Genomic DNA, 24334 nt, shown 5'->3' with positions numbered 1-24334 from the left:
AACGAGACTTTCGTTCGCGTGCGTCGTCAATGCATGAGTCCGACTACCAAAATAAATAGGCAATCTGCAATTCCTTTTACAAGTAAACCGCCAAGCGGGAACAGTGAACACTTCGACGGCGACATTACCATTGAATTCCCACGTCTTCTTACAAACAGTACATCGCAAGAAAGCAGGTAGCAGCGCAGCTCCATGACATAAACCCGGGTAGATAGAGAGTAGAAACATTACTTCGAGAAACCGCCACCTCTTGACAATAACGGCGTTATAAAAAAACTCGCTGCCATAAAAAAAAAAAAAAGCACTCGTTCGCAGGGCGGTGAAATCAACGACGCCAGGAAAACAGGTGCACGAGATTCGCTGGCTCACTGTTTTTAATTTGTTTAATGAGCATTCTTCGCTGCATTTTAACATGTAAGCGACTATAGGAACTATACTGTATTATCTCGGGCACTGTCATATATTAGGTGGCTGCAAGGTATGCGCATGTTTCAACCGACCCTAAACCGTGCAAATAGGGCGTTCGATCGTTATTGTGTGTTGACGGCACCTAAACCTATAAACTCCGAAATCCCGTGCGGTTACACTGTTTTCAAAATCAAATGTTGTGCCGAATGATTAAATAGCCGCGGAAAAAGACAATGCCAATTTGTGCCATCTGACAAGGAAAGAATGGTGGGAAACCATGGCCACCCAGTTGGCAAAGTGTTTTGTTCAAAATGTGGTTTTTAGGGCCTCAAAAAGTACGAAGCCAAGACAGAGCCAAACTTAACCTTGTGCGGCCTCAGTCTGTATATAATTGCCCTAATTCACCAAATAAGTACCAAAGTTGGGCGCCCCCATTTGGAAGTTCTCTGCTTAAATCAAATCGCTAAACAAGCGTCAGAGTTAGGCTTCAATTCTGGTTGTTTGATTATTATATGGCAACTTTGGGCCTAATTGTCCAAACAAGTGCCAGATTAAGGCTTCCATGCTGGTCCCTCGCATCATACGTGGAAAAAAAAATAAAGAGCAATGGAAACGCGAACGAAAAAATACTTTGACACTAACTTTTGCCTTGGAGCTAAACCGCATAAGACCCAAGTCTAATACGGTTCCTCAAGCTTGTGCTCCTATAGGTGTCGTTCTGGCCTGCTGCGTGTGCAAACATAAAATTTATCTTTGCGTTCTACTTGCATGTCATACGTTTTTCACACGGTAATAAGGGGTACGGTTCCCATCAACCGCATTGTTTTTAATTGAGCATACCCAGCTGCAGATCGGGCTTGCACTGCACTTACAGCCTTCAGACGTGAGCGCAAGTATCGATCTAAGGTAGCATTTGTCTTACCACTTCGTTTGCCTTGTAGATAATGTTACGTAGCGATGGCGAGGCCTCCGATGCAAACAGGGGACCTGCATTTAAAATAAAAATCTACGAGTAAAATTTGGCCTTATACCTAATACAAAAAGGTGAAATGAATGTCCAATAATGACTGGTCGTCCCACCTATTGGTGATAAGAGAAAAGTGATGATGAATTCATCATTCATTGACGTGCACGTAGAAAGCGGCTGAATCATTTTAATATTTGACTTCGCATCAACTAGTCTGCCTTATCTGCCCCTGGTCCAAGTTAAACTGTTAAAGTAATGTTTAAGGTCAAGTCATTTAAAAATACTATTCACTAAAAATACGACATCATTTTCGGCATAATAGAACGTTTAGTACTTTATAAAACATTAAGGACAATGATGTAACGCAATTTCTCAATTGTACTTTATTGTCAAATGAAGCGTCCTTTGACATTAGTAATACATAATAGATCAATGTGCATATATCAGTTGTGTGCTCTAGCAGCCGTCATTTACACAGGATTCTAGAAAATTGAATTGTGCTGGAGAACGATGGCACAAAAGAAATTGACTACGAGTGTAGAAAAGTGGGAACGGAAGGAACTATGGGAGCACAATCTGTCATGACACGTATAGTCAATCGTTTCGCCAGTGAAACGAGGTGAAAAGTCGACTACAAACGGTTACCTCAATATACGACTGTGACCTTCCATGACTTCTGGGCTTTGTACGTAACGGTGCGAGGCTACTCTTTGAGTTGGTTGCCGTATGCGATATTCGAACCACGATGTCTTGGTGACTCGAAGTCGTATTTCGACGTAAATCCCAGCAGCGTTGTCAATATATTGTCAAGAGCTACCGTGTCAAGGGACCGATGAATGTTGCGCACGCGCGGTATTTACTCCTGAACTGTTAAAAAAAAAATTGCGGTGGCTTAGCTCGGCTATCCCAGGATATACGTAGCATGACCTTATGCGCACAAAACGAGAGACGCTTCAAGCGGCTCCGGTGCAGCGTCAGACTTGGCTACTGCGCAACGGAGGCGCACAGCTGGGCGCGTGGTGGTGCCAGTGCGTCTGCCGCGGCTATGACGTCACTCCTCTGGAATGCGCAGACCGGCAAGGTGGGCGAGGCGGGCGCGTCGGCAGCAGAGCGCGCGGAGGGGGCTTCGCGTGGCTCTCATAATGAGCCGTGCTCATTATGCGCAGCTCCGCCGCCGCCGCCGCGCGCTCCGCATAATGAGCACGGCTCGCATAATGAGCCCGGCTCGTTATGAGGGCCACGCGAAACTGGTCAACCTCGGCCAGTGTAGCTAACGCTACAAAAAAGTTTTCCCCGAGTATATAGGAGGACGCGCCTGTGCCTTTCCTCTGTACTGTAGGAAGGGGACTTTGAAGGAGTATTTGTTAAAAATAAACGCTTTCTGAAGCCACATGTTATTTCCAGTAACGCTTCCCCGGGCTTCTAGAGAGAGTCCGATTGATTAGCATTGAAGAACGAACACGCAAAAAAAATGCTTGAAGCGGGAAGATTATTTAGATTCGAAGAAACACCGTGTAAGCTCACCATCAGCGCAAGTGTCAATGTTGACGTAACCCACAGCGCCATGAGTCAGCAAGCAGATATTTTCCTAAAAACAAATTCGTTCACAGTAGTTAAAAAGGGCTTACTGCTTTCTTGTACATCTGTAAGGCTTCGCGGACAGTTCCAGCTCTGTTTACGCTTGATGACAAATGTTAATTGGTAACGGACAGCAGATAAGTACTAGAGGTTTATCGCGTCTCTTTTACAGGAAGACCCATTTTGTGCATGCAAAAAGACAAACACTTTAGCATAACGATGGTTATCAGTAGTTGCAAGAAACACAAAGCACAAATTTTATTCATTATTAGCTCCAAACATTTTTTTTACTCTGTACCTTGACCTGATTACGACTTTCTAAAGCTAATTTCTTCACCTAGTACGGCGCTGACATTATATGAGAGAAATTAGGAGATATCGTAAAAGGTGAAGCTTATCATATATTCAGGTATATTATCATACTTATTTGGCATTAGGTGTGAGGCACAGTTGTAAAACTCCGGGCTACAATGCCACCAACTAAGTACGGTGAAAAAAAAAAAACAAAAACTTGCGCAGCACCCCACAAACAAACGTACCCACGCCTTTAGCCGTAGAGGATCCAAGCCATTTGGTAGAAGGTGCAGAAATGCAGCATGTGACACACTGCATACAGGACGTACGTACCTCCACCCATTCTTTGGAGCCCGCCCTGCCGACCTCTTCCTGGGCCCAGAAGGCGACGACGATCGAGCGCCTGGGCCTCCATCCGCGCCTTACCATGGCGCCCAGGGTCCGACTAGCCTCCAGGAGCGCCGCAGTTGCCGATGACGGATCGCTCGCTCCGAAGCCCCATGCGTCGTGATGGTTGCCCGTCACGCTGAATTGACCTGTACCACATAGGACGCCTTCGTACTCTGCGAATTCTCTTCCGGAGATAATATACCCGATTTAAAGGGATGGTGAACCGCAATTCGGAGCTCCCAAAACACGGCTAGAGCGCTAAACGGGAGACTGCAAATTCCAAAAACATAAATCATATAGCGATATCTCTAAAGGATGGCCGTATTTTTACAAAATAAGTGCGCGATTAAACATGGCCGACGAGGCCAGCGAGACATATGTCACGTCCACGGTACTCATTCCCTCTCCTCTTCGATTCGTCCAATCGAGCTGGTGAACCGAAGTGAGGAGGAGAGAAGCGAAGCCGCCTCTCCTTATTCTCAGCTCTTCCAGGAGGATTGTGACGTTATAGTCCTCACTTGATGGCGCCTTTCTTTTCCAGAAATATGGCCATCTGTTTGAGATATCGATGTACGCACGATGTTTTGCGGTTCGTAGCTGCCCGTTTAACGCTTCTGCGGCCTTATCTTGCGAAATCCAAATTTCGGTTCAGCATTCCTTTAACATCAAGCCCGATCGCAGCCAATGTTAGGATCCGACGGAGTCAATGAAGCAGCACCCAAATTGCCTTGTCTTGCCGGTCGTCGTCTTTGTGCGTTTTGCTATTACCGACGAAACCAATCGAGCCCATTAAAATAAGAACGCAGGATCACGGTGCTATCACTGAGCGTGAATGTTTTAACCGGTGGAAGCAACCGCGCGAAGACCACGGCCGCCATGACCATACTTTTTTAATCTGCTTGATCGGCGCCGTCGAATCTTCACCTCCGTTGTGGTCGGACTTGATGTAAAACAGTGTATGCGGAGCACAAGTTCGTCTGCTTCTTGCACAGGGGTTGCGATGATATCAGAACACAGAGCTCTTATCGGCAGACTAAAAAAAAAATTGAGGGTAGACCTCAGGGCATCTAGCATTGAGGTCTACCCAGTATACTTTGATCAAAACCAATCAGAGCTTGGCGCCGTTCTGACGTCACTGAAACTCCTGTGGAAGATGCAGGGGACTTGCAGTCGGCATAAGTCTTATGCTACCTTTGCTGCGGAGAATCCCTAAAACTGCAACAACGACTTGGTTAACCTGCGGCAAGTTTTACAAGCTGTGGTCGCGGTGGTTCTGCGAAGGAGCGCTGGTAAAAAAGAAGACGAGTGGACGTAGTAGCTGCTGATGTAAGGCATGATAAAACCAGAGGTTCCTACAACTGGCTGTATACACTGCGAACTAGAACATAACAGACGTTTAAGTTATTCCCAATTATTGCTGCGTCGCCGCAGAGGTCCAGGCGACAACAGCGTTTTCGGGTTGTGGCGTCAACGAAAGTGAAAAATCATTCTCGAATCTATTTTTTTTAATAATTTAGGCTATAGGTTTTACCATAGTACGTGCATTCTATGCACTATTTTTTGGTTTATTGAAACAGTGGCCTTGAAGTGCTCTGCCAGACAAGTGGCCTGCAGCGAGGCAGTGGACTGCAGTGGATAACGATCGCGGTATGAGAGCGTTTGGTTTTCAATAAAGTTTGTTGGTCGTTGACTTCGCAATCTGCAAGTTACTACAAATTTTATGCAATGTACGTGTTTCCATCCCACTCCCGCAATCTGTTTGCGCAAGGTCAAAGTATCTTAAAAAATAGAAAATAAAGCTATGCGGTCAACTCGATCTTTGAAAGGTCATACCATGGCATCGCTGAAAGTAGCTGCTCCGATTTTGGTACATTACGTTGTATGAATAATGATAGGTCTACTTCCCCGTAAATCACTATGGGAGAGTTAATCACTGCAATCCAGTGGGAGAGGGATCTCGGCGAATGACCGAGCTGACCGTACGTTGAAAACTAAAAAACAAAAATGTCCGTATCTCTACGTGGTGAATAATGTTAATTGGGGCGAAGCTCTGGTGGTGATGATGATACTGACTTCATTGTTCATAGGTAGTGCTGATGGTGCTGATTTTTTTTATTGCTCATAGGTAGTGCTGAGTTCCGGGTTGCGTTTCGACTTTATTATTACCGCTTTTTGGTCGGTGAAATGCAGAGCCAGTGGTTGTTCTAGCGGATCAGCTGGGATCCGCTAGAAGCCGTGGGAACGCATCTCCACCGCTTAAGTCAACGGTCCATGTCAAAAAGAGAATGTGTGGTATGGAACGTGGTTATATTAGCATTTGAGCATTTGACCGCAGCGCCCTCTCGTCGATAAACGTTGATCCAATGCATGCAAAGTTTAACGCGATTATATACGCATTTGACCGCAGCGCCCTCTCCTGTATAGACGTTGAGCGGCTACATACAACTTTTCATTCATGACATCCCCAGCTGTTGAGTTACTACCACATCTCAGAGCCCCCTACTCGTTCCGCAGTCGTGGCCGAGTGGTTAATGCAATGTACTAGAAATCCATTGGGGTCTCCCCGCAGAGGTTCGAATCCTGTCGACTGCGCAAATATTTTTTCTTTTTATGTGACCACGGACGCCGGCCGGACGGACGGAGGGACGGACGGACAAGGCTAGACCCCAAAAGAGCTTCGCCCCTAAAAGAAAAAAAAAAACAGTCCGCATTTTGATAGTGAGCATGACGTTTCACTTGCCTGCACATCATGCTGGCGTTCACAACGCAAACTGTATTTTTTTAGGTCTCAGCATAGTCGCAGCGCGTCATTGACGAAATTTTTCCTCCGCATAGATTGGAGCGGTTAGTTCTCCCTAGTGTTCTGAGGGAAAGTAGACGCACGAGATGTCCTGGAGTGTCCACACTGTCGCTGAATGCCGCGGTCACGTATTGCTCGTACGTCGTACAAAAAAGACACGAGTGTTGGCTGCACACTCGAGGACAAAATTATATGCGGAACCACCCTTAGCATATTCGGAGCACGTTTGTTTTTATTGATTATGTGTGCTTCCAATATGTCTAAAGAATATATTTCTTTTTATGACCAATGTGATTTGACCGTTAGACAAGAAAGAAACACGACAGTATATAAATTTAGAGAACCGTCTTTGCACTTCCCATACGGTACTATGGGTGCTCCGGTACGAACTGCGCATGCGCTAACACAGAAGACTCGCGCATACGCAGTGTGTACCGGAGGGCTCATCGCACCGTATCGAACGTGCAAACACGGTTCCCTACAACTCTCTAGTGTCTGCAGACCAGGGTGTAAGATAGACAGGTGGGGAAACGAGAGACAAATTAGCGACCGGATTGTGTCCCCTTCGGCTTTCTCTTTTTCCGTGGCGCCGTCTATGTGGAGCACCGCGAACTCTCACTCCGGGTGGGCGACCGGTGGCGACCAGCTAAACTGACGGAGATGATTTCTCGTGGATTTTCAATGGAGGACTGTCGTGCTCTCGGTTTATTTTGCGCACTCTCCCATAAAGTTCTATGCAAATCCGATTCCAATTTTTTTCCTCTCGCCGCAGCGCCATCTGTCGCAAATCGGGGGAACCCGCAAGCAGACGTGTACATAATCCGGTCACGGCGCTGTGGTAGGCTTCTATGCGCCGTTTCCCCACATGTCTATCTTACACCATGCTGCAGACTGTATATTGTATGACGTATTAGCGGCATGACGGAAGCGTAACGCTCCTGTAAATCAGGTCGATGCACGAACCTGGCTCTACGCTTCCCCGGATGATCCCGATGACGTCATGAACCACCAATCGCTTGATAATGTTGTTCACACTCAGGCGTACTTTCCTGTTCGGGGGGCAAGAAAGAGAGAGGAGGAAACGCCAATCAGGCAAGTTCCGTTTAAAACTTGCCAAGGACATTCTAAACTATTTCAAGATAACTGGTGAAAAGCTCGGCGACAACCAGATCGTGTCGTGGTCGTCGCAGCATAAACCCCCAGAAAAAAAAAAAAACAAACAACCCGAGATACAAATGACCATAAAAGTAGGTACCCTGGCATTTTTATATTTCGTCAAAAAGCACGACGTATGCTCATCGTATCAGAGAAATAAAACTGAAAACCTCATTTACAAAATGGACGCTTAAAAGGGGGGGGGGGGGTGTAGCAATATACTTGTACGCCAGATTTGTTACGAATAGAGACACAAATTACGACAACACTAAAGTTTCAGTGATGTACACAATCAGAAGGGCTCATGATATTCATAGCTCGTACTTACATACTTATCACGCCGCCGCCTGCGTATTTACGGCATTTGTTCAAAGACTGTTTGAGGTTGAGTCGCACCCACGCAAGGTAAACGGCGACGAGCGTTAATTTTATGACGGTAAAAGAAATTCAAATTTATTACGCCATTTTAAAGCGATAATATAAGCCGAAAACAAGAAACAATACACATGATGTTCCTGTTCCTGCGCTTTACGCTTAAGGGCCCATGCCGACAAAGATAAGTTAGATTTTGCATCCTGCTTGGCAAGTTCAACGGGCTATTTTCAAGCAGCCTTGAAACTACCATATAGTGTATTGTATATTTATGTACTAGTTTGAGTTTCATGCAAAAATAACAGAGCCTAGCGTGAATCGAAATTTATTCAGCAGAATGTATTCTTGCATTTGCGGGAATCTTACTCAGAGAGCAAAGAATAGCAATTGGTTCGCCCTAGCAAGTCATTGACAAACTGTTTGGTAGTAATTTTGATGCTATTTTCTCAAGTTCAGGACGCAAATTTTCTAGCAAAGAGAGAAAACAAAAATTAGTCTGCATAATCTCCTTCCAAGACCAGGAGTCTGTTGTCTGTGGACTAAATTGTGGCTATTGTCCGTTTAGGATGACGCACAATCATAACTGGGAAAGATCATATGTATAATTTAAGTAGCAATTTACTTACTCTCCCTTGTGGCTGGATGCGAAGGGTCCTGTTCGGTAAGTGAAATTAAACCCTCCTTTCACTGCCCAATCAGGTCCTCCAAGCAGTCTAGTTGATGAAAAGGAAATAGCACATTGTGGTTCGGTGTAGTGTCGCAGAAATTCGATTATTATTTACATGTTATATGCACATTCAGTCGCGTATTTTGCTGACTTCGAGGTTCAACACAGATTACGATTTGCACACTCTTACTAATGTTTTAAAAATCTACGTGTTAATGGATGCGGTCAACTGCTATTAAGATGAAAAAGGTCAGGGTCACTCTTTGGTGGTTGTTAAATGAAGATTCGGCGGCGATCTGACATACCAACTGCTTGAAGGGATTCATTCACTGAATGGTACTTTAAAAGCAATTTACCCTGCTCAATTCACTCATATAACAGATTGAAAAGTATGTAACTCGTGCGCGCAAAAAAGTAAACTTTTGTATTAAAGTACACGTGCGATGGCATTACAGCAAGGATTGACGCCTTACTAGGGTAGCCTTGTCAGAATCCCTGCAGTTCACTATATTTGCTGATAGTCTCATCGGGGAGGTATACACGTTTTCCAAAAATGCTCTGGGGAAAGAGGTATTTTCAAATGTTCATCAGGCAAAATTGGTGGTCGCATTTTTCTTGCGCACAAAATCCGTGATCGGATCCGAATCTTCGCAAGGCGCTTCCGCAGCACTCGTTTTAAAAACAAGCTGAGCTGAGTCCACGCCGAAACCTTACGCAGACAACCGGCCCAATATTAACATGAGCAGAGTACCTACCCAAACAACGGTGGACCCGGATATTTGGTGCAGCAGCTACTAGGTAGCGCGCATTCTTAAAAGGTTTTATTACCATATTGAGAATGATGAAAATACGTTAAATAGGGGAATAGTCGCGTGGATACAAACGTTTTGTTTCCTCCGCTTGACTTGGAATTTTTCGTTTACCTTCTCGAGAAATAGCTCGAAGAAAAATCTTTTTACCTTACTACTGTTGACGTCTTGTCTTTGAAATGCTCATTTACTAGTAAACCACTTTCAGCATTTCAAATATGAAATCCATATTGTATTCGCAGTTGGAACGCGCCTCGCCCTTTCTTGACAGGATTTAGCATACAGTGTGCTTGAATTAAATGAAGGTACACGCAGTTAGAGATTGTTCAGTAAAGCACAGCTACAACAGCTAGAAATAGTGTTTTATACCTAAGTAGCAACTTTTCAAATAAAAAACTGTCATTTTGTAACTGCGGAAGCGACAGAGAGTGTGGAGGAAAAAAAATATTGATTTGTTTCAGAGCTTCTTTTTGTTCAATCGTGTATTCTTTAAGGCAATGTTAGCCAAGAAACTTTTTAAAAGTGAACAACTTCCAGATTGCGTTGCGTACCTCTGAGTATAATACACAGATGCACACACCGACGCACCCACCCACGCACACGCATACGCAACTGTCGATGCAGCTCGCCATCTAACACCTCAGATACGAACAGTTCGAAAACCCATAATTACCTCTTGTAAGTTGTTTGAGGCTCATCGGTTTAAAAACAAATAGTAGTAATCACCTATGGAAAAAGGGACACCATGCAAAAATAAGATTGGCTCACTTGAGGAGAACTCGAGCGTCGTCGTATCCAATGACCTGCGCTGGTATCTTGGGCAAGCCAGGTGGATCCACGATCCTTACTGCTTCAGCTGAGAAGTTAAATCAATTGAGACGCAGAAGGATACATAATAATGTGGGAACAAACAATCCAATTGTCAGCACACCGAATGATCTCTAGGTTTTTCAACTGCTGCGTAGTACTCACGCACCATTTTCATGCTAATCGAGGCAGACTTAGGCAAAACAATTAGATGAAGCTCGTCAAAGACTCTGACCAAACAAAGTCATGCCTATTCCAATGCATTATTTTCAAAATTTCATCAAGCAACATTAGCCCTCGACACTGCAAGGTAGCGAGAGCTACGGCCCTTTACAAAGAGTTTTTTTTTACATTCATTGAGACATTCATTGACATTCATCCATCCATAAACACGAAGCGCGTGATTAAATCCGAGTCCACGCCGAACGCGGACGCAGCGCTCGTGTCCTATAAAAGCTGAGCCGAGTTCACGCCGAACGCTGCCGAAGCCCTCGTGTCCATGTTCTCAAATCCCGGTTGTCATCCAAGTAATACAATCTGTTCTCAGTTACATTTTTTTGCTGATTGAGTATAGCATGCATAAGTACAAGAGCTGCGCTTACGTATGGAGGGGTACCCAGGAGTCTCCGAGTCCTGCGAAAAATCGAGAGATCCCCTCTGCATGGCAGATCCACCGACGTAAAGACTCTTGGGAAACACGAAATTTTCTCCCTTGGGCGCCATGTCCATAGGGTCACCGAAAAGTATGGCCCCGATGCCGCCACGTTCCTCGCATATTCGAACCTGAAATTGCAGTCATGGCAGGCTAAGCAATTATGTAGTCAGAATTTAATAACACAACTAAAATAATCACAAAATTGCATCAATAAAGTCCGAAGGCAACTTTACACTGCTGACGTTAGCCGGGGATAGCAACAATCGGTAGATCCATATTCTTCCCCTTTGACTTCAAAACGTCAAAATTTTTTTTAATTTTTTTTACATATTTACAGAAACTAGAATTATTCATTTCATTCAGTAGGTTTCCATATTTTTAGCATGTTAGAGGAAAGTATGATTGTGTTGAGATGAACAAACGTTTTCATCGTTCCCGTCATTACCCACCGAGTGATTCTAAAACAAAATCACTCAACTGCGGCTACATTGTTGAGGGACATCTGCAGAGGGCTTCCCGCAAGCGGAAAGCCTGAGCAAGCACGTACTTCCAGCTGCTAGATGGCTTGTGCATAATTAACATTTTTCCACAAGCTATTCTTTAGCTAGCCTCCACAATCGCAGTTTCTTGCCATCTTAACTTTAGTCAGCATTCCATTTGTTAAAGTGGAGCCTCTGAAAGTTAGTTGCGGACGATATGAACCGCAGCCCGGAGCTTTAACTGAGCTTCGAGGTTCGCAGGAGCACAATTTATTGCGGAAGCTACAATAAAAAAACATGCAAACTGGAAACTCCAAAATTCCAACTGGTCTTTCCTTGAAGTGTCATTAAAAGGTATATGAAAACATTGTGAGCGCCTTAGAGTTTAGTTTAATAAATACTTTTTTTTTCTTGGTGTGATTCTCGCAGCGCCACACCGCGGCATAATAGGAAGGTTTCGCTGGAGCAGTCGGGCAGTCGAGAGTGCACGAGTGATGCGGAAGGATTAAATCCTACTTCTGTAAAACACCTACTGCCTCTATGACCCCGAGAGAAGGAACATCATATCTGCCTTACTTTTTCTACCCGGGTGCCCATGCCGTATCTCGCCAGGCAAATGAACCCAGCGACGCTGATGCCCAGTGTTTCAAGCTTGTCGAAGTCTTCGTACCTCCCGTAGTTCACAAATATCAGCTCGGCCTGTAGAAAACCACGTGCTAATTAGTGGGAAAGCGGGCTTGCACTTTGGCGACTACACAGTTGCAGCATTATTTTTGTCAGGGTTCTCAAACTGAATTTCATCTTGCGTGAGATGGACCACAATGTTCTGCCACATCATTATACGGACAAGGAAGACTGGGAGTGACTGACGACTTCTAGTGGCACACGGGCATGGTGGGAATTGTAATTTTGAGTCAAGATCCACTGTTGGAAGCCACAAGGCTCTGTGACCTTTAACAGTAGCAGTAGCCACTGGGAAACTCAGCTTATTGTAAAGAAAACCCATAGACTATGCAAACATTTTTGAACTTCTAAAATATGGTTAGAACGCTGAAACTCTATTCTCATTTGTATTGCTTTGATAATTGGCGAGTTCAGCGAAATTGACTGCGCCGAGAGTAGCAGAAGCCGCGATGAATTTCAGCTCACTGGTAATACGCATGGTGGAAGAGGACATTCAAATTGTCGACTTCTAACGTTGGCCATTTTAGTCGCGACTCCATTTTGTGTTGAGGCGAAGGAAGGGGTTTTGCAAAACTCGTTCACTAGACAAGTTGATTATACTCGGTTTACCTGCCCATCTGCCACTATATGTCGTTTTCACTTACTACAAACTTTGTAGAGCCGTGCACAGGCTTTGGCGGAACTCTGTGAACATCGCTATGCAGCTTCATAAGATACAAAAACGCGTTTTTATGCGGTTTTGTTGTGAACTAAAATTTATGCAAGTGTTGGATTATTGACGCACGGAACCAATATACAGACAAAAAATGACTTCAAAAGTCTAAGATCTCTTATAAAAGAAACGTTACAAATTAACCCGTCGGCCAGGCAAGTATGGACGGTATTCACTGGCGGCCATAGCTGAACTCGCATGGTGCTGTGCATGCCTTAACGGCAAGCTTCTACAGCGCTTGCAACACGCAGATTGAACACCACCAAGATTATCTTCTATGGTAGAACATAAATAAGAACTCGTATGAAGCATCCGCTCTGAGGCTGTGAGGCTGTGAGGCTGTGAGGCTGTGAGGCTGTGACAAGAACTCCAGACATTCCGCATTTGCAATAGCCAGGCGTTTCGAACCTCCAACAAAGTTGAGTAAACTAGTAAGCTTACGGGGGGGAGGGGGGGGGGGGAGGGGGGAAGGGGGGAAGGGGGGGGGCTGTACCTTTATCTGCAAAACCATTTTGCACACAAGACCACGAGGGGATAATCCATTCACTATTGCTATCTAGGACACTTGCAGCAGATAGCACTTGACCCGGATACGCACTTGTCCCGCTTTTAGATAATAAAGTTTCGCCGAGTACTTGTATTCTAAAACATGTCATTTAGGCTTATCTGTTACCTAGGGTGCCTTCATGTGCTTAGGATAATGTCATTCTTTGTGTTAGCCGAAACAAATTGCCGCAGTAGCACTTTCAATGCCAATAGCTCGTGTCGGGAGACGCGCTTGCTCGCGCTCAGGAACAAAAAAAGAAACAAAAGCGACGGGAACGAAATGGTCAGATGACACCACTCTTAGCAAAGCGCTCATTAAGACACCCTAGAATTTTTCTGCAAAAATAAAATCTGTTACAACCTTTCTAATAGTACATACCCTAATTATGTGTAAAAATTCTTTGCTTACAAAATTGTCAAAAAAAAAGTCTAATTAACAGCTATTTAGCGTTTGTATATAAAGATACCTTAAGCCTGAACTGCCCGATACATGAACCAAGTACTAATATAACGAAAAACAAATTTCAACTACTGCTTTGTTGAATGCAATGCAGGAAATATCAACTCACTTGGTGAAACAAAAGGAGCAAACTCCAAAACTAGGGGCGACGCACGCACACAATTTCGCACTAACAGATCTGGCAAACAGACTTCATTGGGCATCTCTACGAACCTCCACTGTCCCCCGAGCAGAAAAGGCAAGGTACGCTGGACCGATATCAGTGTCAATTCCAGGGATCTTGTCTTCTGTCATCTTTGCATCGAGTAAAACCGTGCCATTATCGGCAACCAAGCGAACCTGAAAAATAATTGGCATAAAAAAACCGATAAAAATTATGCTTTGAGTGTGTGTTCATAAACCAGTGATTGGGCCTATTTCTACTTATTGATAGGCAATAAAAAGGGGATTAGGTGAAGTTGATTGTTTGCAAACTTTTCTCCGATGCACAATAGCAGACACCCATCAGAATACATAAGACAAAAACTGATTCCAGAAGACAATTTAGATGAAAATAATATCTGCTATCTCGCTAACGTAAGCATGAAGCACTCGAACTGATATGGGCAATACAAATTACATTTAAGGATTATACTATACCTTAAGGGTTGTTCTTAGAAATGTGTAGAATGAGCTATATGAGGAAATGGACAGTTTAGTATTGCATCTTCTAAACATAAGCGCATGTGAAAAGAACTGTACATTTAAATTTATATGATCTCTAATATCTGAGTACGAAAGATTTTATTCCGGTGTTCAAAAGCTTTTAAATTTGAAGAACCTAATTTTAATCAAGGCACAATTAACAAACAACGTGCGTCAACGTAGCGAACGCCGCTTTTCGGCACTCCAAGCCATCTTCAGAGGTACCGGACATTCCATACTATCTTATAGGGCCACGACTTTAATAAAAAAAAAAAAAAAAGTTTGGCATATGCTGCTTAATCTTATTCTGCTTTAGCGCTTAATTGCAGACTACAGTTTTGGCTGTTCTTGAGTGCAGTGGTCAGGCTGGGTCATAATACGACTATCAGTTAAGAGGACCGCTTAGAAGTCACGATAACTCACCCCCATGTTTTGATACACGTCCTGATACGTGTCTTGACTGGAAAACTAGACCTGTAGCTGTACGATATATCCACATGTTCTACCATGGTCTAAAATAATAGCCAATACGGTCAATATGGGAGTGGTTTTCACCGCTCAAAACAAGCTTGCCAAATTGTTAAAAAAAAAGTAAACACACCTTCACAGATACCAGTGAGCTGCACTACAAACACCATACCAGCCTTGTTTAGTGCACAGAAGTAGTGGTGTACTCCTTTCGCCTTTCATGTCGAAAATATACGTTGGGCAGACCGGACGGTGTCTTAATTATCAACTCCGCGAACACAACAACATCGCCTGTAGAAAGTCTAGGCATCTAGGACTTTACTGCTGGAATTGCTGGTGTGCGGCACGTCTACACAGTTGCGGCATCCCAAACAGGCATGGTAACCAAATGACCAGAGAGACGAACATATCGTTAGGCTTGAAGATAAATGTGTTTGTACTCTTTCTCTCACCCTGTTAGGAAACGAAGAGTTACCATGGTCACAAGGGCATAATGGCGGACAATTTGAGTATCGGTTTAAAGGCGTAAAAAAAAAAACGAAGACGAAATACTAAAGAGAGTTGAGTGTTCAGCACGGTGTGTACGTTCTGCTTTTCTTTAATACTAGTGTGTGTGCTAATTGTGCGCTGTGGAGTTGGTAACTTGATACAAGCACTACCATCGTACTCAAGGGTAGTAAAACATTACTGTATACGTATACCACTAAAAAAGTCGTTTACAACTCCCTGTAACGCCGAATTAGAGCTCAGCTCTTGACCAGGAGGTGCGAAGGCCACCAAGGTCACGCGACCCCCCCTGAGGTCACGTGACCTTGGTGGGGTCACGTGACCACGGTCACGTGACCGCCTTTCCAAGGTCACGTGGGGTCACGTGACCTCGGGGGGATCACGTGACCCCTCAGAAAAAATTTCCGCTAGGCTTAGCGGGGACATTTTTCCGCTAGATTTAGCGGGAAAGTTGTTCCGCTAGATTCAGCGGGGAAATTTTTCGGCTAAATTTAGTGGGGCAATTTACCCATAATGCACCGCGCGGTTACGCCGACGGCGACGGCGACGGCGACGGCGACGGCGACGCCGCTCAAGCCGGAAACGGGCGCCTAAGAGCTGCGCTCTAAAAAAGTGGCATATTCATTTCTTTTCTGCCCAATTTGCTCGAGCAATAGGCACGCATTTCAGGAACAAAGTCTGTGGGGCTGCTTTCTCGTGGAGCACGGAGATAGCGATACACCGCGAGCTGCAAAACAATGCAGCAATCTACGAAACAGAAATAACGTCTTCACGCAAAAATGCTACCTGCTCAGACTGCATTTTTATGGAGGATTGTGTCCTCATACTTGTTGTTTGTTGCCTTTATTTATATGCCTAATTCGATGATTGCTGTATGCATGTTCTGCAGGAAAGTATACGTGGGGCCTTGTTCATAAGAAGTGCGGCTACTAGTATGGCCCGTAGCGTGTAAAACGCGCACCTTCAGAAGGGAAAACCACTGGAATTCACTCACGCTGTTTGGATGGTCGGGATCCGGCAGAGGGTGTACCAGGAGGTAAGGCACCTTCTTGACCTCGTCAAAGCCGCTTTCCCGCAGTGAATTCTCGAGAAAGTTGACGATGTCCACCCCGTCGCGTTCGCTTCCGGAAGGATGGGGCTTTTCCGAGAGGAATCTGAGGTGAAACAAATGTATTGAGTGCGTTTGGAAATGCGCCAGTTAGCCAGGTTCGGCATTGTTCGAGCACGTACTCTGAGCATGCATGCAATGGACACGAGGGCTACATCAGCGCTCGGCGTGCACTCGGCTCGGCACGTATTGGACACGAGCGCTACGCCAGCGTTCGACGAGTACTCGGATCCAATCACGGGCTTCGTGGCGAAGGAACCGAGGTCATCAATGTTGCCTGAGAGACTTTTGAAAAAGGTTTCTATTGCATCTCGTTAAAATGTTTGTTTAATGTACGTTTGCTTACTGCCATGTGCTGGCGACGCAATCTTCCGATGTCGAAGCGAGCTCGTCGTCTGCTTCGTTAAAATGGCGCTGCCAAGAATTACAAATGATGACACTGAGATTAGAAAGACGCCGCGACAAACAGAAACAATCGGGAACTAATTGTTTAGTTTTCCTTTCACAAAATTGCGGGGGAAAACGAGACAAGAGAAGAACGAGAAAAAAAGGAGAGGGAAGTGAAAAAACATAAATATAAAGAATAAAGCTTTTGTGTAGAAGGGAAAATAAAAGTGTTAGTCTGCTTATTGGTCTATGCCGCGTCGTATTTTTAGACTTACTGTCCTTATTCGTAGTCCTTCGCAGCTCAGCCTAATCCAGGCATGAAAAACCGACTGGACAAACCCCAAGCAATTTCTATACCCGTCGTCTGCTCGATGCGCCATCGGAAGATGGCGCCCCAAGTTAGAATTTACTAAAGCACTGGATATGCTAACTTTTTCAAGTCCTATTATTGATTGCTCGTGCCGCGGCCGCTCCTATTGAACGCCGTCGACTTGTCACCTTTTTGGCTCATGCCGCATTCCACATCCAGACGCACACGCTCAATTGGTCTGTGGTAGCTGCCGGCGACGCGCCGCCACTTGCGGGCACACTCCTATTGGTCTACTGTAGAAGCCGGCGTCGCGCCGCCGCGAAAAACTAGATTGGCGGCGACGCTCCGCCATCTTTGACTCAACTTTGTCCCAGAATGCACCAGCTTGGCGGTACTCCTTTATAACATCCATCCGGCGCTTTAAAAATTACCGCTTCACCGTAAACTCGGCCGGCTGTGAACACGTTCGACTTTTATCTTGACATGTTTGTTATTGTTATTGTTTTACAGGAAACGGCTACACTTACAATTTCACCATATGAAATGCACTATCTAAATATAAATTTGGTGCACGTTTAAACTTTCGATGTGCTCGCGCCAATTTCTCCTTTTTTTTTGAGGGGGGGGGGGGGGAGATTGGTGAGCGCGCAGGCCAGTTGGTGAAACGTTGACGTAGAGACCAGATACAGGAAAAGAAAAGGAAAACGCATAAAAGAAGAATACAGCACACACGCATCTCGGATGTAACTAAGCAATGGTTAAGGATCAAGCTAGTATGTGAACATTGAGCATTTTGGTAAACCCTAGTCTCGGAATTACCAAAATTTTATCTCCGATGTGTCTTTTTTTTTTCTCTCCCAGCCTCAGGGTATGCCATTTCTTTTTCCTTTAAATTTAAGGCGCTAGGGTCCATTGTCAATACCCTGTAACCGTCGTTTATAGAAGTCTTCGCTGAAACGTAATAAGCAAATCATACTATACCGATGGTACTCCTTCAGGTTCTCTCGGCGAATACCGCTGAGGCCTTCTGTAACGGCAACGCTGTCCTGCAGTCTGTACGACGGCGTAATCAACGACCCGTCGTCCTGCGTCACAAACGCTGTTTGTTTACTGACATGTTTTGATACATTGGGAATCCAGTACAAAAAAGGTGGCAGTATACAAGTGTCATTAGCGTGAACTTTGGCTGCAGGTTCCCACTGAATTGTAAAGTTAGTAAATTGCCATTGTTTTGGCTTGTTATTGAAACTCTGGTCCTCAAAATCGTCAAAACTTGAGATGGAAAACACTGTTTCCATTAAAGCCTGCGCAGATTTTACTGATTGCTCACAATCATAAAAATTTTTCTAAGACTAAACTGTAACCTATGTCCCTATGTAAGAAGCTTTGGCTTATGTCCCTGCGTTTATATTGTCCGCGATCATGCAGGGTACCTAATGGTAGACTTGAATTGGAAACACTTTTTTGTATCTCAATGATATCAACTAGCCAAGAGTTCCACTCTCAACAACGTAAGCTGGAACCGCACCTGTTGAATATTTGACACTATTACTTTAACACTAACGTTTAGGCAGCGATAGATAGAATCCTATGGGAACTAGACTGCAGAACGTTTATTCACCATATATTTTATTGTCTTCCATAAAATAAAAGAAATTGCCTTTTTTCTAGATTGTTTTTGTGCGAAATCCTCTTTTAACCCACTGTCGAAAGCATCATTAAATGGCCAACACTTCTATAATTTATACGAGCTACTCCACTCAATTTTCTGGAGACGGAAGGCAATTTCTTGTAAAAGAATGTGCACGTAGAGCAATGTTCGACGTGCAAAGTCTCTCGAAGAAAGCAGAACCTAGAAAATTGCCTTGTGTCTGCTACTATACTTTGGTAACACGGTCAAAATATGTATTGCGGCTAAAGAGCGGAGCTGATCACACATATCAAAGTTTAAACAAGTACTATGAGTCAGCTAACATATTTCAACAGAAATGGCGCGGCCAAACCGCCACGCTATTTTTTCAGGAAAGCTTCAGGGGCAAAAATTCATCAATATAAAGCACGTTATTTTAGTAATTAATCGTATAAAAACAATGAAACACAGCGAGTGTTCTTGACCAAATTCATAATTTTTATAGTTCACATAAGCATGTGCATTTTTTTTTAATATTCCGCAGAATAACAACTTTAGTGCAGATTCACCAGGGTTCCAAAAGTATCTTTACATCTCAAGTGTAAAGTTACGTCGCAACAAAATGCGCACACATCGTGGTTGCTAAGAAATAATGTGCATGGTTTGGACCACAAAAACCAGCGAATTAACAAAGAGGACTAAAGATATTACAAAACGGCGTCGAACCGTAATGTTATTTCTTTAAAAAACGCATTGTTTGAGTTGTTTTGATATAAACAGAATATTATGAGATTAAGATCATGTAAATGACGTGGAGAGAATATTTTAAAGAAACTATATCTGATATTGGAAGTTGCAGTGCAGTATTAGCTAAAGTTTTCATTTAAAACCGTCGAGCTAATACCAAAATGTCCTTCATGCACAAAGGGCATTTTTGACAACTCAAGCTTTAAGGTTTGGCGAATGTCGCGAAGGACGAAATAGAAAAAGGCGCAAAATAACGGGGGACTGACGCACATGTATTCGGGCATGTTAGGCTTTAGTTTCTTTTGTGTGCTCCATTGCTTTGTTCACTATTAACTTTAATTTTGCTTTAAAAAAAGTTAGGTTTTTGTATTGTGTGCAGGTTCCTTTTCCGCAATAAGCCTCTGTCGAATTGCGGACACCTTGGTCGGGATTTGTATTCGGCCCCCTGAACCAACGTAGGCAGGCACTTTGCCTCTGAGCCGCCGAAGCGGCTGGAAATGAACAGGAATAACGAAATCCGGGTTCCCGCGTGAGCGAAGTGTCTAGAACTCCCATGAACTTTTGTTTTGCAAATAATGAACCTTCGAACGTACGTCATGTGACACACCAAAAGAACGTAAAAGGCACGAATTGCAAGGGGAAAGAACACGGGGGTTATGCAGACTGGTACGGTATTCATTGCAAGTATTCAAATTACTTGCCATCGAGAAATTTTTAAAGTTAATATCCCATGATTTGTTTACCTCTGTTAGGCACTAGTCATAAGAGAAATCCCATTACTTTTGAAAGTAATACACAGACTTGTAACTGTGACTAATCCCCTTCTCCCCCCCTACCTGATGGCGCCGTATGTTCCCACAACCCTCTTTCCAAAGAATACTCATACCAAGTCTCTGATAGGGGCAGTGTCTAACAAAGGTAATGGATCTAGAAAATGAGTAGTTTGTAATTCGATGATTCTAATCCAATGATGAACAGTACGAAAGGCCCGTTTTGGAAACCGGCAGAAAGATATGCTGTTTTGGAAATTTGAAATACTCGAAAAGTAACGGTTACTTTTTCAACCAATGGTCAGTTACACTTGCTTTCAAGTAATGAAGTAGTCTAATTGAATACTTTTAAAAAAAATAGTAATAATAATCGATTACTTTTTTCGATTAAAATGTACAAGGCTGGGAGTAAGTATTGTGGACCTTCTCACATCGCACTTTGGGGAGGGCTCAACGAGGACGACGGAGAGGATGATAATGACGATCACTGCAACCACCAAACCCGCTCCCATCAGCACGAGGGCCAACCGGGTCTTGTCCATGCCAGTTTCTGGTTTCTCCTCCTCCTCCTCGAGTGCTGCGGGTCCTGCACTTTCGTCAGACTCATAGTGAGTGCAGGTCAAGGATGCACCCTCGAAACAGAAACGTATACTCCCTCTATTATATTTTCTCACAGAGTGTGCGGATAACTAATGTCGACAACTATAAAAGTAGGAGAGTGTCTGACGAGCATATATGAAATGCTTTGATTGAACTGCACCGCAAAGGATTACTACTAACGGCATTGAGACAACAGGAGGACGACACGACATACACAAGTAAGCGGAACTAAGCGTGTATGTCGGGTCGAGTTCCTATTCTCACTGTCGGCATTTTTTATCCTTCTAAGCACTGCTCAAAGAAAGCACGAACAACCAACAACCGCAATTAAAAAAAACTAAAAACGGTCCCTTCAATCAAATATTGAGCATGATATTTGATGAGCTAATATAATGCTAAAATTTTAACTTACTGTGTTTATTTTTCAAGGCAATGTTGATATTGGCTTTCTTAGTGCTCCTTCAGACTCATGTTAAACAATCCTCTGTCTAGTTTTCTGCAGAGCCCAGAGATATAAATGGCCACTACCTTATGAAGAAAATAGTCTCATAGCCGAGAAGGGAAAAATGTAATTTTACCAAACAAAGAAAGCATTCTCTAAGGATCCATGGGTGGATCCTTTGGGAATGCGTCAGCATGACCTTTGGGAAACTCTAACGTCTGACCCCTTTACTTTACTGCTTTGGCTTTCTTTAACTTCCTCTATTTCTTGCTGCCTATTTTTTGGCTTCCTTAAGGGGTCAGTGTTAGCGTTTCCTAAAGGGGGCCGTCTTTTCCGTTTCCCAAGGGTCATGCTAACCCATTCCCTGGGGGTCCACGAATAGATTTTCCTTTAATGTTCTACGGCTTCTGTCGTACGCCGACCCGCGTCGGATTGCTGATTCTTGCGCTGCATTTCGGCCAGCCAAGCTAGGCGCTGCTCCCGCTCCTCTGTGTCGTTCGCCCGCCTTGCACGGTTAGCTGCGGCATCCGCTGGCTGATGCTGCTGCAACTTCAGACTCGTCCCAGCATCCGCGCGCCCATTGGATTCCGCCCCGTGACGTCACCTCCCCCTCCCCTTTGACCTTCACTACTCTCCTCCCCTCTACGCGGCGCGCTTCCTCTTCCACTGTTTTTGTCCGCAGACAGACGCCGACAGCTCTTCCCTGTCATGTGGGTACTAATGCTAAAACATTAAAACATTTGAGCAGAACGTTCCGCATGTCGAGTCCCGTTCACTATCAAAGAGCGTAGTGAAATTTAAGGGGTCAAAGTTTTAAGTGGTAGGTATTGCGACTTACTCATGCACGACCGTTTTCTATTGTATGCCGACGACGCGTTGACATTTTGTACCCATGACGCGTTCCACACGCAAACGAGCACGCCCCTATTGGTCTAAAGTAGCTGCGGGTGACGCACCACATTTACGGAAAAGCACCGTCATTTTTGACTCGAGGGCATTTGGTCATGGGTTATCTTTGCAGTAGTTGTAAGTTGTATATTTAATGAAAATTATTCGAAGCTTTACAAGCGTTTTCTATGGCAATGTTATTCGTGAAGGTTTTTCAGGTGAGACCGCTGGGTTTTGTGTTCAGCGTAGGAGTAGACACACGGGCATATGGAGAGTAGCAATTCCTGATGTGGCCTACATTTCTTTATGTTTCTGTGGTAAAAGAATGCGCGCCCTTCTCATCCGTAATAAACCGCACCCTACTTCTCTATTGTAAACCGTAATAAAAGTTCATGCGGTGTCTTTCTTCTGCTCCAGAAATTCCCTGGGGAAGGGGGGGGGGGGGGATCAGTAAAGTATAAAAACATTGGACAGTACTTGACCCATTTGGGGTGAATAACGAGACCCGTGTATATAACAAACTCTCTCTTCCCGCACAGTCAGGAGTTTCGGGCTCTGTACATAACTGGATGGCAGCTCGTGTTGCATTTTTATCATAGAAAAAAGAGAAGACTATTTGCGACATGCGCGACCAAAAGCGCCGCTGTAGTCGGCATTCACGATTGGCCAAACCTTAGCTTCCTGTACAATGATAATGTCCGTCCAATTGCCGCTTCACGGCGAAGTAAATCCCTCCAATCACGGCGACGCAAATCCTGGTCGTCACGTGAGAGCTTAAAACACGCGGGCTGTGAAGTTTTATCTTCACTCTCCCTTTCATCCCGATTCGTTGTTTGGTTTTCTAATGCTGGAGTCTCATTGGCTATTGAGCGATAGTAAGACAATAGAAAGTCCCCACACGCTACGTTGAAGAGGCAGCAAAGCTGGTGCCGTCATTGATCGAAGCCGGGGAAAAAACAAACGCACGTTGGTTCATTTGGGGGGTAAACAAAGGCACGAGATGAGCAGGAGGAGACGAACTTGCACCGCCATTTACTTCGTTTACCCTAAAAGACCGACGAGCAGTTCGAGCTCTCCACTTTTCTCCCGCTTCCTCCTCTCCCCTCTTGTACCCTGTCTACCGTTGCCAGTTTCCTCCTCCCCCTTTATGAACAGGATCTTCTGCCTTGAAGAACCTCGAGTCAGGTCGTCAGCCTTTGAGTCCCGACGCTGCAGGCGCTATACGAGCCCATGGGAACAATCAAATAGGATCAAAAGCGCACGAACAAGGTGTTCGTCATGTCTCTGTACGTGTTCTATAACCGCTAAACGAATCGTGTACTGGGAAAGCCCAGTGGCTTTCACTTTTTACGTTTTTTGATCGGTTTCATGAACTCTCAGCGGCATTTGGACGTGAGGTGTAACGAAGTGTGCGCACATCCTGCTTGTCAAGTATAATCTAATATGAGATTGGTAAACAAGCAATTTTTCGTTCGCTTTTTTATCTCACTTGCATTAAACAATAAATTGTATTGCCATTATTTTTATATGGAAGAAAAACGGACACAGATATTACACAGCTATCTCCAAATTTCATGCAGTAATTAGATCAGGGTAGAACAATGAAACGACGGAGTAGGCTATCTTATTACTACGCCTTGAGGGCTTGGCGAATCAAAAACTTAAAACAAAATGCTTACCGAGTTGGCCTGAATAGCTTGCGCTCACCGAACGAACAAGGAGACTACTTTCCCCCGAAGCACTCACAGTGGCAGACATTGGGATCTGTGGAATGGCGTTGGCAAATGGCGATAGTAAGTTAGTCTTACACGATCTGCAACTTCAGTGTATTTTCACAGTTTGCGGCTGTTTTTTTTTTTTTTTTTCTTCTCAAAACGGGCCGTCCTTAACCTATCTAGCCGCAGAAAAACAACACGTGACAACAGTTCGACCTCGCAGAATGGTGTTTGTCGCTGTGAACCTGCAACGTTTTTCTCGACTGTTTTTATTAGCCGCAGGGACGTAAAATGT

General features: G+C 44.4%; 1 protein-coding gene across 1 annotated transcript; it reads right to left on the bottom strand.

Moving 5' to 3' along the window:
* Positions 1–1309: 1309 nt before the first annotated feature.
* Positions 1310–24082, bottom strand: LOC8039259 (N-acetylated-alpha-linked acidic dipeptidase 2). Its single transcript, XM_042288586.1, has 13 exons — positions 24004–24082; positions 20826–20980; positions 18229–18332; positions 16437–16596; positions 13997–14122; positions 11958–12080; positions 10850–11030; positions 10209–10296; positions 8591–8677; positions 7401–7486; positions 3581–3783; positions 2900–2963; positions 1310–1395 (listed from the first exon to the last, which is right to left on the bottom strand). The coding sequence occupies exons 1-13, from the start codon at positions 24080–24082 to the stop codon at positions 1310–1312; spliced, it is 1542 nt and encodes a 513-aa protein (XP_042144520.1).
* Between the last annotated feature and the right edge of the window lie 252 nt (positions 24083–24334).

This window comes from Ixodes scapularis, unplaced genomic scaffold (assembly GCF_016920785.2).
Source record: "Ixodes scapularis isolate PalLabHiFi unplaced genomic scaffold, ASM1692078v2 PGA_scaffold10__122_contigs__length_95168666, whole genome shotgun sequence".
In the NCBI taxonomy this organism is placed as follows: Eukaryota; Metazoa; Arthropoda; class Arachnida; order Ixodida; family Ixodidae; genus Ixodes; species Ixodes scapularis.
This window is presented reverse-complemented; position numbering and strand designations above follow the sequence as displayed.